We start from the raw sequence: 12,585 nt of genomic DNA, 5'->3' as shown, positions 1-12,585 counted from the left end.
TTATAACGACATACTTTCCTCTACAAATTAATTATAGCACATCTCTCATGAGAGAATTACTTAGTGATTTTTTGATCCTTTAAAATTTTTTATTGAAAGGTGTCATGAAAGTGTCAAATATAATTATCAGCATGTAGCTTTTTGCTTCATATTGTATGGGATCCAAATACTATAAAGGAGAAATGGTTCTTGACCATGTATGTGGTCCTTCATTAAAACCAACAAAAAACTGCCTTGGAAACAAGAGATTTGGCAATCTCTTCTGTACTAATTCCAATACCGTCACTCTACAGAAACTTTTGTAAAGCTCAGGAAAACCTAGGCTGGTGACAAAGGCACTCTCTCAACAGTGTGGCAGATAAGGAGAGGCCACCTTGAATCTTTTCCTATGTTCCCTCTTACATTTGGAAGGCAAAAACCAGTCTGGTGGAAAGAGACCTGATGCTTTGTAAAGTCCACACTATAAAATAATATTATGGTTCTCAACTCTTTTCCCCACTCCAATCTCAAACTTCTAAAGGATGTGACTCACTAGGATGGTAGCAGTGGCTCATGGTGGCAGTATCTGCAGAGGAGAGTGACAGAAGGAAAGAATCAATCTGGTTGGTTGGGTAGAAATTCTGCCTTGGATTCCCCCTTAATTATCATAAACTCTTCAAATCTAATAGAAATTTACAACATTTTTGGCAACCTTCATTATTTACCTGGAAGAATTTGTCATCTTAGTGGAATTTCTCTATGTCCCTTAATGTCAATGAATCGTTTTTTGGTACTGTAAAAATGATACTGTGTTCTTGAGGACAGTTATCCCTTTCAACTTCATTTTTATGTTTGTTTTGTTCTGAAAGAATTAGAAATGCTGGCCAGGGTGCCTGACTACTGAATGGGACTTGGGAGGGGGAAGACTCGTCTTTCTGACGACGAGGAGTAAAACCCGGAGTTATGGTTGATTTTAAATGTGAATGGGACTGGGAGGCCCAGGGCGGACCTAGTTCGGGGTGAGCATCCGGATCTGTGAGCTAATGTTGGCTTCAGTATCTCACCATGCGTGTAAGTGGGGGGAGGCTGGTTCCCGCCCCTCTCTGTCCAATCGGCACTACCCTTCGCCTATGTCTTTGGGTAGCTATGTTAATAGACGGCAACACTTCAAAGACTGGCGCTCGGACCCCAAAGAGGTTGGCAGCGGCTTGGCAGCGGCTTGGCAGGTGGGCATGTAGCAGGGAGATGGGTGGGGGAGTGGGCGGAGGCACCGTCGAGTGGCGTCAGGAATAGCCAATGGCAGTGCTTGGAAGGAGCGTCAGGGGCGGGGGTGCTGAGGCTGTTTAGCCAATGGAGGGCGAGCAACTACTGGAGCGACCTGGTGACGTGAGGAGCGTTCCATTTGGCCAGCGGTGGGCGGTTGCCACAGCTGGTTTAGGGCCCCGACTACTGGGGCCCCTTGTCAGGAGGAGGCAGCCTCCCAGCCAGGGAGGAAAACTCGCTGCCACCTTTGGCGGCCGGCGCGGTCCCTTGGGACAGTGCACTTCCTGCCCTCAGTAGCTGGCCGAGTTCGGTCTCTCTCGTTCAGGTAACAAGGGGTGGGGGTGGGGGTCTCCTGGACTCGGCTTGCATGATGGGCTGCCTCCCCTTCAGATGTAGCGGGGCGTGGGGACATTGGCACCGCCCTTCTCAACTCGACAGCCGCCAAGCCCCTGGTCCGGGGTGACTACACGTGGCGGGGCGTGTGTGAGTGTGTACGAGTGTGCGGATGCGTGTGCGTGTGGATGTGGCGCGCGTCCCAACCTGCCTGGGGCGGTGGTCCGCTGCGTGGCAGAGGCAGGGCGGGCCTCCCGAGGCCGCGCCCACGGCCGGGCCCCGGACTCGGGCCTCAGACGCTCGGTTAGTGGGCTGGTTGCTGCTTCCCGACGGATTTTGATCTTTGTTCTCCCAGGCCGGGTTCTCCTTCCTGGTCTCTCTCCTCCTGCTGGGCCGGTTTATCAGGAGGAGATTGTTTTCCAGGTTAGTTTTACACAAAGGAAGTGTTCTGTGCACCTCTGGTGCCCCCTCCCCTTTCTCAAGCCTATGCCTTCTCATTTCCCGGCTCACCTCTTAGTCCCTTTTTGGACCTTTGCCCTCTCCAGTCCGGGAATGATCTCGAGTTGGTTGTTTCTCAGTCAGTGGGACTGCAGGCTTCCGCCTTATTCTTGCCTGCGTGGGGCATGTCGTGTCAGTAAATAGAGGCCACAGCCCCACACCTGAGAAGAGGAGGATGGCAGTGGCCGAGAAAGGCTAGGCCTGGGGTTTCAGGATGCTGAGCAGAGATGGTACTTAAGAAATGTCCCAGAAAGCGTCCTTATGACTTGTCTCAGCTGCCTCCCCCCACAACCACCCATCTCAGTTGCCAACCGTTCTAGAATCTCTCCTGCTTGAGTCGGCCTTTCACCTATAGTTCTGTAATGTGGTTTCATTAAGACTCCCACAAATGTTAGGCTAGACCAGCAAGATTATTTCATTTCCCGGACTCAGGAAGTTACAAAGGGTCTGATGAGGGGAAATCTGTTTTGTGTAAATACAATGTGTGTATGTGTACAGAGTGTCCAGAACCTCCTGGCCCTGCCAGAGGGTGACTTATTCCCTGCTGTGATTCATATTTGAGTGGCTAACTGAAGAAGGTGAAGAAGTGGAGGAGGGACGGGAATGGCCCCTTAAGGACAGAAACTCTACTATTATTTTAGAGTCCTCTTAATGAATATTAAAGAACATTGTGGAATAGTAGAAATTGTCCTGGACTAGAAGTCATCAAGCCTGTTTTCTTGTTTCAACTTTGCTGCTGTGATCTTGGATAAGTTGTTTCCTCTCTGGTCCTCAGTTTACTCATTTACAAATAATCAGGGTTACCACCTATAAAATCCTTTTTGTTCCAAAGTTCCATGATTATCAATTAATCAGTATTAGTTTGGAAGCATATGGTTTAAGAAATGCTGGCCCACTTCTTTTTTGGGAGAACTTTTACTTGTTTCTCCTTTTAAAGGACAAACGTAGGCTGGAAGGGAACTTCTCCTATCCCCACTTCTTTGGTCAGTGTTCACCTCTCTGCCTCTGGGAAAGGAGGGTTAATATGCATTTTCTCATTCTTACCTCATTTTTTTCCTTTTTGTGCTTTTTCTTAGGGCTAGAAATTGGACTTTTGATGATGTTTGACCCAGCAGCAGCAATAGCAGGCAACCTGATTTTGAAGCTGGTCTCAGCCTCCGTTTCTTCTCTCGTGTAATCACAAAGCCCATTTTGGACCAGGAATTCCAATCATGTCTGTGATGGTGGTGAGAAAGAAGGTGACACGGAAATGGGAGAAACTCCCAGGCAGGAACACCTTTTGCTGTGATGGCCGGGTCATGATGGCCCGGCAAAAGGGCATTTTCTACTTGACCCTCTTCCTCATCCTGGGGACCTGCACACTCTTCTTTGCTTTCGAGTGAGTTTCCATTGAGTTGCCTAATTATGATTGCTTTGGGTCCAGGGGAGGAGCCTTCTTTCTGAGGAGTTTGATGCCAGTCCTTGGATGACTTTTACTGTCTTCTTGAACAATGTCTATAGTTTTTACCAACTGAATTCATTGCTTTGTGGTTATAGCAGAGTATGTGCTTCCTATAAAGACTAAGACCTTTGATACCAATTTTATAGTATTAATTTGGGGCTACCCCTGACAAATTTGGGAATAAGGGAGATACCTCCCTCTTTCAATGACAAGAGTTTGGTGACAAACTGCTTCCTTTCCACTCTTCTCAAGTCTAGGGGTAGCCCTCATTATTATAATACCATCCAACAATACTTGACCTTTATTCTAGTCCTATTTCCTTAGTATCTCAGTTCTCAACTGGTTGGTAAATGGAAAAGCCAACTGTATTGGGATCTCCAGTTCACTGAAGATTGATTTCAGGCCCAGAAGTACCATAAACAAGCTGGAGACATGGCACATAGGTACTTCTTAAAAGTGAGTTACTCTGGCTAGGCACAGTGGCACAAGCCTGTAATCCCAGTGGATCAGGAGGCTGAAGCAGGAGAATTGCAAGTTCAAATTAAGCAATTCAGTGAGACTGTGTCTCTAAATAAAATACGAAACAGGGCTGGGGGTGTGGCTCAATGGTCAAGTGCCCCTGAGTTCAAGCCCCCAGTACCAAAAGAAAAAAAAAGTGAGTTACTCTTTATTTCCCTCAAAATCGCTCAATGTACACAACTCTCTATTCTTTGTATGACAGACACCTCTCTTGGAGTTATTTTTTTTCTGTGATGTAATAGCTAGTACTAGAGCTACTGTTTGAAGTCTGTGTAGGTCACTTCTCTAGGGAGGTGGCCAGTTGGATTCTAGGGCACTGTGGCATGACTACTGGGTATGCTGAGAATGCTCTACACTCTAGGGATGAGAGTAGTGTTAATTGTTTTGAGATTACTGTAAGGAAGGCCTCGAGGAACCGGAGGTGTGCGTATTGACTGAGAGCTATACCTGATGGGAGCCTGCTGTGCTTCATATACGTGGGTGATCTGGAAATGGAGCTCCCATGTTGGGGTGTGGCCAGGGGATATAGGAAGGGGGCTCCTTGGCCAGGCTTTGTGGGTAATTAAAATGAACTCTGGTCCCTTGGGGCACAGTTTTGTCCCTCTCTATGGGCTATAGGCTTTCCCAGTGCATCCAGAGTATTTGGGGACTTTTGCCTGACTTTTTGATGATTACATCTGACTTGAGTAATAGCAACAGGGAGAGGGGCCCCAGTTTATAAAGGGCTATGGAAGTAAGGTCAGAGGCACTCTTAGTTAAAGGTCCTTTTACTATTGCTTTTGCTGCTGACTTTGTGGAGTGTTTGGTGAAATCGGCAGGTTGCTGAGGGTTTCTTAGCTGCTTTCCAGTCTGAGTTTCATGACTGAATGTGTGTATGCCCGTGTGCATACACCACATGCTTATGTGTGGTATGAGTGAGCATGTATAGCTGGACAGACATATGCACAATGCGAAACAATTTGTTTTCATTCTTCTCATCATTCTCTCAAGTTTTCTTGACTTATTCCTGCCTTGCTTCTTTTTGGAAGGGCAAAACTGAACTCTACTGTGATTCTCTTTTTGCCCCCCCTACCTCTTCAGTTAAATTTTTATGATTGGAATCATTCATGATACTGATGAGATTTGCTTCTAGGCTCTGAATGAGTTGGTAGCTCTGGGTTCAGGAAACCTCTGGTTTGACTGGCCAGGGGAACTTGGAATTTGAAGCCATTGCTGTTTGACTCTTTTTGTATCTGGGAGCCATTGAGAGACTCTGACTAACATCTGTTCCACTTAGGCCCCTGCAGGCCTCTGAAGAAAACTGCCTATGGGATGAAGTGTGTAATTAGCCAAGTTACTATTTGACAGAGGCAGGTCAAATTTTCTTCCAAGACAACTTTCCTCTGCAAGTTCTTTCTTTTTTTGGGGTGTGGGTACTGGGGATTGAACTCAAAAGTACTTTACAACTGAACTACATCCCCTGCCCTTTTTATTTTTTAATTTGAATCAGGGTCTCACTAAGTTGCTGAGGCTGGTCTTGAACTTGGGATCCTCCTGTCAGGCTCCTGAGTTGCTAGGATTACAGGCATGGACCACTGCACCTGACTGCTTACAAGTTATTTCTTGTGTTTTTTCTATATATAGGAAGGGTGTGGTTTTTTTGCAAAACTGTTCTGAGTTCCAGCTGTCTGCATAAAAGAGTAAATATTTTGAAGGTAGGGCTGGAATAGGGAGGACAGAAGGAAGTTATTGTGTTAGCTGAAAAGTGGAATGGGGAAGTATAAATCTGACCATAGTTGAGAGGATCCTGAGGATAAATTCTTTTAACTGAGAATGGTAGAATCTGCATTTGAATGTGTATGTGTGTGACACACAGATGCTGTAGGTGGTGGCTGCTTTTTACTTAGCCAGTGACAGGCTGTACAAGGCACACTGGCATGCTTCTGAGAAATGAAGTCTCTTTGGTTGACCTTTTCCTTTGAGTCTATAATTTACTATCAGCCACTTAGTGGAGGGTAGAGTTTTGGGGATAGAATATGGATTTCATTGTCAGTGTTAGAACTCAGTGAGATATCAGGAAATTAGCTGAACTAGTTTCCTGCCTTCAAGCAGGTGAGGGTTTTTGAATAGATGAATGACTGTCTGTTTTCATTCTTAAATTGTCTAGGAGCATAGATTCCATATCCTCTGACAGCTGCATTTTTGCCTTGTAGAGATAGTTCAGATCTTGGAACACATCTGTATGTGCATTTTAGTTACACAGACCTGCTCTGTAGCAAGTGCTTAGGAAAAAATGTGAGTTGATTTATGGCGCCTGTGGCACAACCCTGGGTCAGTCAGATGGCTTGAAAAGTCTGGTTGGGCACATGGGTGCCCTTTAATGAAAAAGGTACAGTATTGGTTAGTAGTAGATAGTTTTGTATTTTTAGGATTAAAAAAATTTTTTTAGTTGTAGATGGACACAATACCTTTATTTTATTTATTTATTTTTATGTGGTGCTGAGGATCGAACCCAGTGCCTCAACACATGAAAGGCAAGTGCTCTACCACTGTATTTTTAGATTTTGCTTTTATGGACCTTGACTTTTCAAAGGAGAGAGCTATAATTTTCAGTGGAAAGACAGAAGGTTGAATATATAAAACAAAACAAAACAAAACAGAAAAAAGGTCATTCACCTGGGAGCCAGTGAGCTTTGTATTGTTAGAAGTATTTCTGAAGAAGCTGGATGGCCATCCCTCAGGGAAATTGGGCTGCATAATCACTAAACCTCTTGCAACTCTGAGAACCTGAAATTGCATATAACGCGGAGACTAGAAGATTCAAATACACACAAAAGCAGAGTGTAGATTACCAGTAGGTAGCTGTATTTAAATGTAGTTGTATTCTTGGTAAATGTATTTAAATTTAAAAGCAGAGTGAAAATTGTACAATGCTTGAAGAAGATGGCTTTCCTAATTAATTCTCAGGGGGTGAGGTATTGAGGAATTGTGAGTGTGTGTGCCAGTTTCAGCTTGGAGCACAGGAACCATTTTCAGTCTTTTCTGTTCAAACCTTGTTTAGCTTGTGTGGTGAACACATAGTCACTGGTTTGTCTTAGAGTGTCAGGACACTGTAGTGGAATGACACCAACAACTTGTGAGCTGTCCAGCTTACTGAAAAATTATTGTAGTATTTGGGCATACTCGACTTCCTGATAAAGTATGATCCTTGGGCCAGGCGTAGAGGTGCACACCTGTAATCCTAGTGACTTGGGAGGCTGAGGCATGAGGATTGCAAGTTTGAGGCCAGCCTCAGCGATTTAGTGAGGCCCTAAGCAACTTAGTACGACTCTGTCTCAAAATAAAAAAATAATAATAAAAATTAAAAGGACTGGGAATGTAGCTCAGTGGTTAAGTGCCCCTGAATTCAATTCCTGGTATACACACACAAAAAAAGTGTGATCCTTGGGAAAGAACCAAGCACAGTTTTCTGGAATTAGCTGCCTGGCTTTCTCTTTGAACTTTGTAACCAGACCTCTAATACATCCAAGGTCCCCAGACTTTCTTGTGGCAAGAATGACTGTGTGACCCTTGACCCCTGAAATAGAAGCAGTTGGCTACTATGATCAGTGTTGATGTTTTCACTTTGCCATGTATGGAGGAAATCATATTAAGGTGCCATCAGACCAGTTTCTCTTGTACTGGTCCCCATTGATGCTTATGATGTACATATTGGCAGAGGAGTCATTGACTTGGATGAACCGAATAAAGCTTTGTAACACTGCTTATTAATCATTCCACTTCTCCTAGCCCATCCAAATTCTACCCCTCTTTCAAGCTCTTTTAATTGCAACAAAAAATTACATGACATTTTTTTTTTTTTTGCGGTGCTGGGGATTGAACCCAGGGTCTTGTGCTTGCAAGGTAAGCACTCTACCGACTGAGCTATCTCCCCAGCCCCTGACATTTCTTATATTTCTGAATTCTATGGTGATTATATTTTTCCTTTGTCCTCCAAAGATATAGGGGAGCTCTTTCAGGGTCAGGAACTATCTCCTATGTCTGTGTAGCCCCCACAATGTCCTTCACTAGGCTTTCTATAAGTAGATAGTCAATAAATGTTGCTGAATGAATACAGTCTGGATACACTTAAAATTTAACAGTCTTAACTCACAGAATCACAGGATGGTAGAGATGGAAAGGACTTTGGAGATACTCTGCATTCTTTTGTGAGTGAGGAAACCAGGTTCACAGAAGTGAGGTTACTTCACCAGTTGACCAAGCAGTGTCTCTGTATGATACTACCTTTCAACTCATGGTCACCTTTTGGCTATGGGATCCTAAAGGTATTCACATTATTAAAGCTGTGCATGGTGCCAAATGCTAGAGCAGCATATTCTGGGTTCTTGCCCACTAGTGTGTGTGTTATCTAGGTTATTTGGGCCTCCTAAGCTCATACTCCCAGAAAATGGAAGCATCTTTGTGGAAAACTGATAGCATTTCAGCATGGCCTTCAGGTAGCCTTGCAGGAACCAGTGGCCCATCTCTAAATGGGAACTTACAATGTAAGGAGCTTTGTGAGTTAATGAGGGATCATCACTTCTGTGGCTGCTCCTAGGTCCTGCTGCCAGGATGAAGATGACTTGGAGAAAAATTGAGCAGTGTGTTCTCCCTACCTTGTTACTCTGTGGGTGATCCTGATGAAAGGGGCACCATGTCCTTGTGAACAGATGCAACAGAAAAACAGATCTTACGAGAATACATAGTTGCAGTTTTGAGGAAACAGGACTATAGAGACCAGAGCCAAACTTGACATGGCACAGGCCTATAGTGACAAGGCCCAGGTTCCTAAAGAGTATCTTTAGGTGAGATTGGGAAGAGGGATGGGTGACTTTACTCTGGTTTCTAGCCAAGAGAGCATTCCCTGGAGAATAACTCTATGGAGGTCCTAGCCTAGGATTCTATATGTGACTTGGCCAATCAAATGACAATTTTAGAAAGAAGCGGCCTCTTTGATATTAATCTGTTAAAATACTTAGCTAAAATTACTCCTGATAAAGCATGCTCCCTGAGGAAGGGTTGGGTTAGGTCTCCTGAGCAGTTTGCTTTCCTTTAACAGTTTTTTAATGTTCCCTTCATTCAAGAGTTCCTGTGAACATTTTCAGCTTCTTCTACCTTTGTGGTAATAAATTTCATATCGTCAATCTCCACTGAATACCTCTCCCATCTTTTGAGAATGAGTCTTAATTGAATATAGTGAACCTCTATTTTGGGAAAAGGAAGCACAAAGAACAGGGATGTCCCCAAGCATGCTGACATTGGTTGAGATGCTTATTGAGGGAAAGAAGAGACATCCTAAATCTTCCTCCTCAGATATGCCAGAACCAGTATTCTGTTTAAGAAAAAATGAGACACCTCATGCCTCTTGCAATAGCAAGAAGCTAGCTAATTCAGGGTAATTAGAGGGATGTTTCTGGAATGGAGCAATGAGAAGATAGAGGTCTCATGATGATGATTAGAGAAGGCCAGTTAATAGAAAACCTTAGAATACTGGCCTGTAGAATTTGGGGCTTAATATAGTTGGCAGCAAGGAAGAAATTGTTCTTAATTCTTAAGTAGGGGTATATTATAATTAAAAATTGAAATTTGTTATTATAACTGGAATTTGGCAACTACTGAATAGATTTGCTTGGATACAGATTTTAAACCACCTCCGTGAGAAGACAGCTTATCACTTCAGAAGTTAAAATGCCTGTTTGGTTAATTTTCTGCATTGCTACTGGAGCAAAAGAGGGTTATGCCTTTTCCTCTGGCCTTCACATAGCATTACATGAGGAAGCTGATTTCAAATTTTGTTTTTAGTGTTAAAGTAAACTTTTTCCTTCTCAGCAGACTGTCATAAGAACTTTGAAACTGTCTTACAGGTGGTTCTACATGTTTATCATGCTTTAGAGGTAGACTCTTAGTCTGTTTTGGGCCATTGTAACAAACTATCATAGACTGGGTGGTTGGTAAGCAACAGAAAGTTATGTCTTACAGTTCTGGAGGTTGCAAGATTTCTAGATCAAAGCACTGGTAGATTTGGTGTTTGGTGAAAGTCGGCTTCCAGGTTCACAGATGGCTGTCCTCTTGTGTTCTCACATTGCAGAAAGGGTAAAACGGTCCTCCAGAGTCTCTTTTATAAAGGGCACTGATCCCATTCATGAGAAGTGGAGCCTTAGGTGACCAAAACATCTACCAAAGGCCCACTTTACCTCCGAATACCATCACATTGGGAGTTAAGATTTCAACTTGAATTTTGTGGATATATTAACATTCAGTCTAGAGCAGGTAGATTGTAAGTAAGAAAACAGCCCTCTATCCATATCAGGGAAGACTTATAACAAAGGCTTATTCCTATCGTGTTGAACCAAAGGCATCATGGGTCTCTGATCTTGGGTCTTACCTGATGTTCCAAGGACAGCTTTTCTTTAAAGCCATCCTTAATAACTGCTATTGGAGCAGTTTTAGGCAGACCCAGCTCCCCAAAGAGAGCTCTTTTCAGACCACTTACAGTCCTTTGAGTCTGAATCACCATTCCAACACTTTGTTTTTGGTCTTAATTTTTTAGTTGTTTCATATGTTACTTATGTTTTCCCCAACAAAATTAACTCCTATTTCTCTTGTTCTTCCTTTGTCGAACCAATAGATATTTGACTGAATGATTGCACTGATAAAAGAACACACAAAACATAAAAATCATAGCAAGGAAGCTATTAGGGAGACTTAGAAGCAGAATATTATATAGAACACCAATTCAAGCTGCCAGTCTGTGAGGCATAGCCCTGCCATGGAATCTGTTTGGTCTCCTTACCAGCTCCACTCATGAATCTCTTTTGAGTTTTTCATGTGAATTGAAGTCTGTGTCATTATCATCATCCCTTCAACGAACTAGCATGCTAGGAGTGGGGGATGGGACATGACGTACCAGCCCAGCCTGGCACTGCTGGTTACTGCTGATCAGTACCACCATGTGGCCCAGGGGGACATATGGGAGTCCAGTTGTCTAGCCCAGTATGGAAGCCCGAGGCCAGTCAAGAAGTTGGTAGACAATGACTTAAAATGATGTTTCTCTTTAGGTGGCAGAAATGTAGACTTACTGGGGACATGATTGCATTTATAAAATTCACAAGGGATAACTGGAACTTCTAATCCACTAGAGGGAGAAAGGCCTCTTGGTACTTGGAAAACAAAGGAAAATTTTGCTCCCATAAGTGTATGGATATTATTTTCCCAAGAAGTGATATAGAAAGAAAGTACTAGGGGGTTTCAAAACCAATTAGCTTAAATTCATTGGTGACAAATCTGGTCATTCTCTAAGACAAATTAGTGATGTTTGAAGATACACAAACATCACTTATAATATTTGAAGATACACAAACATCACTTACTTTTGGAAATTACCTCCAAATCTTCACATAGTTTGTTCTTGCCAGAGGCCAACCTACAGTTTACTGCAATTATGGGATTAACCTAGGGGGGCATTGATTGATAAATACAAATTATATATATTCATGGTGGAAAACACAATGTTTTGATGCATATATACATTGTGGAATGGCTAACTCAAGCTATTTAACATATGCATTATTTCACATACTTGTCTTTTTGTGGTGAGAACATTTCAAATCTCTCTTAGCAATTTTCAAGCATACAATAATTACTATTAACTATAGTCACTATGATGTGCATTGAATCTTTTGAACTTATTCTTCCGTACTGAAATTCTGTGCTCTTTGACCAACATATCCTCAATCCTTCCACCATAGTTTTTTTTTTTTTTTTTTGGTACCCAGAGGAGCTTAATCACTGAGCCACATCCCCAGCCCTTTTTTCATGGTGCTAGGGATTGAACCCAGGGCCTTGTGCATGTGAGGCAAGCACTCTGCCAATTGAGCTACCTCCGTATCCCTCCAGCCCTTTTTTATTTTTCATTTTGTGACAAGGTCTCGCCAAGTTGCCTAGGACCTTGCTTAGTTGTTGAGGCTGACTTTGAACTTGTGAACCTCCTGCCTCAGCCTCCCAAGTCATGGGATTACAGGTGTGCACCACTATGCCTAACCAGGCTGGTCTTGAACATGTGAGCTCAAGTGATCCTCCACCTCAGCTTCCCAAATTTCTGGGACTACAGGTGCATGCTACCATGCCTCGCTTAGGGAGGTAGTTTTTAAAAAATCAATTTTTGAAAACTGACACTATGGGTTGAAGTTCACAATCACTGCTGGCTCTCGAAGTTTCCTCTTACTTGGAGTAGAAAGGCCTACTGGTTCCACATCTGCCTTCCTGGCCACACCCACTCACTAGAGACAACTGGCTGCCAGTAGCCTCATCTCTGGAGGAGAACAATACAATGAGCCTGTTGTATAGTTGTTGACATACAGAGTGGATTGTTTTAGCAGGTGCAGAAGATAGTCTGTGTGGAGATTACAGAGACCTTTATCCTTGATAGCATAGCATAATTCAAAATCTAAGTTGTCCTTTGTCTGGTCTACAAGCAGGTGTTGGAACCGTACTTTGTTAAGCTTGGATCCTTCTGTACAGGGGAGCAGCATTAA

At 43.3% G+C, this 12,585-nt stretch overlaps 1 protein-coding gene across 2 annotated transcripts in view; it reads left to right on the top strand.

Moving 5' to 3' along the window:
- Positions 1-1,368: 1,368 nt before the first annotated feature.
- Positions 1,369-12,585, top strand: part of Zdhhc9 (zinc finger DHHC-type palmitoyltransferase 9) — a 34,512-nt gene continuing 23,295 nt past the window's right edge. Inside the window, exons 1-2 of one of the 2 annotated variants that reach the window (XM_047536876.1) lie at positions 1,369-1,567; positions 3,150-3,451. In XM_047536876.1, coding sequence (XP_047392832.1) covers positions 3,285-3,451 — 167 coding nt within the window. In that variant the 5' untranslated portion in view covers positions 1,369-1,567; positions 3,150-3,284. Of the gene's footprint in view, positions 1,568-1,843; positions 1,999-3,149; positions 3,452-12,585 lie in introns of those variants that run through there. The other variant, XM_047536877.1, reaches the window with a different exon arrangement.

Source organism: Sciurus carolinensis, chromosome X (genome assembly GCF_902686445.1).
Source record: "Sciurus carolinensis chromosome X, mSciCar1.2, whole genome shotgun sequence".
NCBI lineage: Eukaryota > Metazoa > Chordata > Mammalia > Rodentia > Sciuridae > Sciurus > Sciurus carolinensis.
Note: the sequence above shows the minus strand (reverse complement) of the source record. Positions and strands in the feature narration are given on the sequence as shown.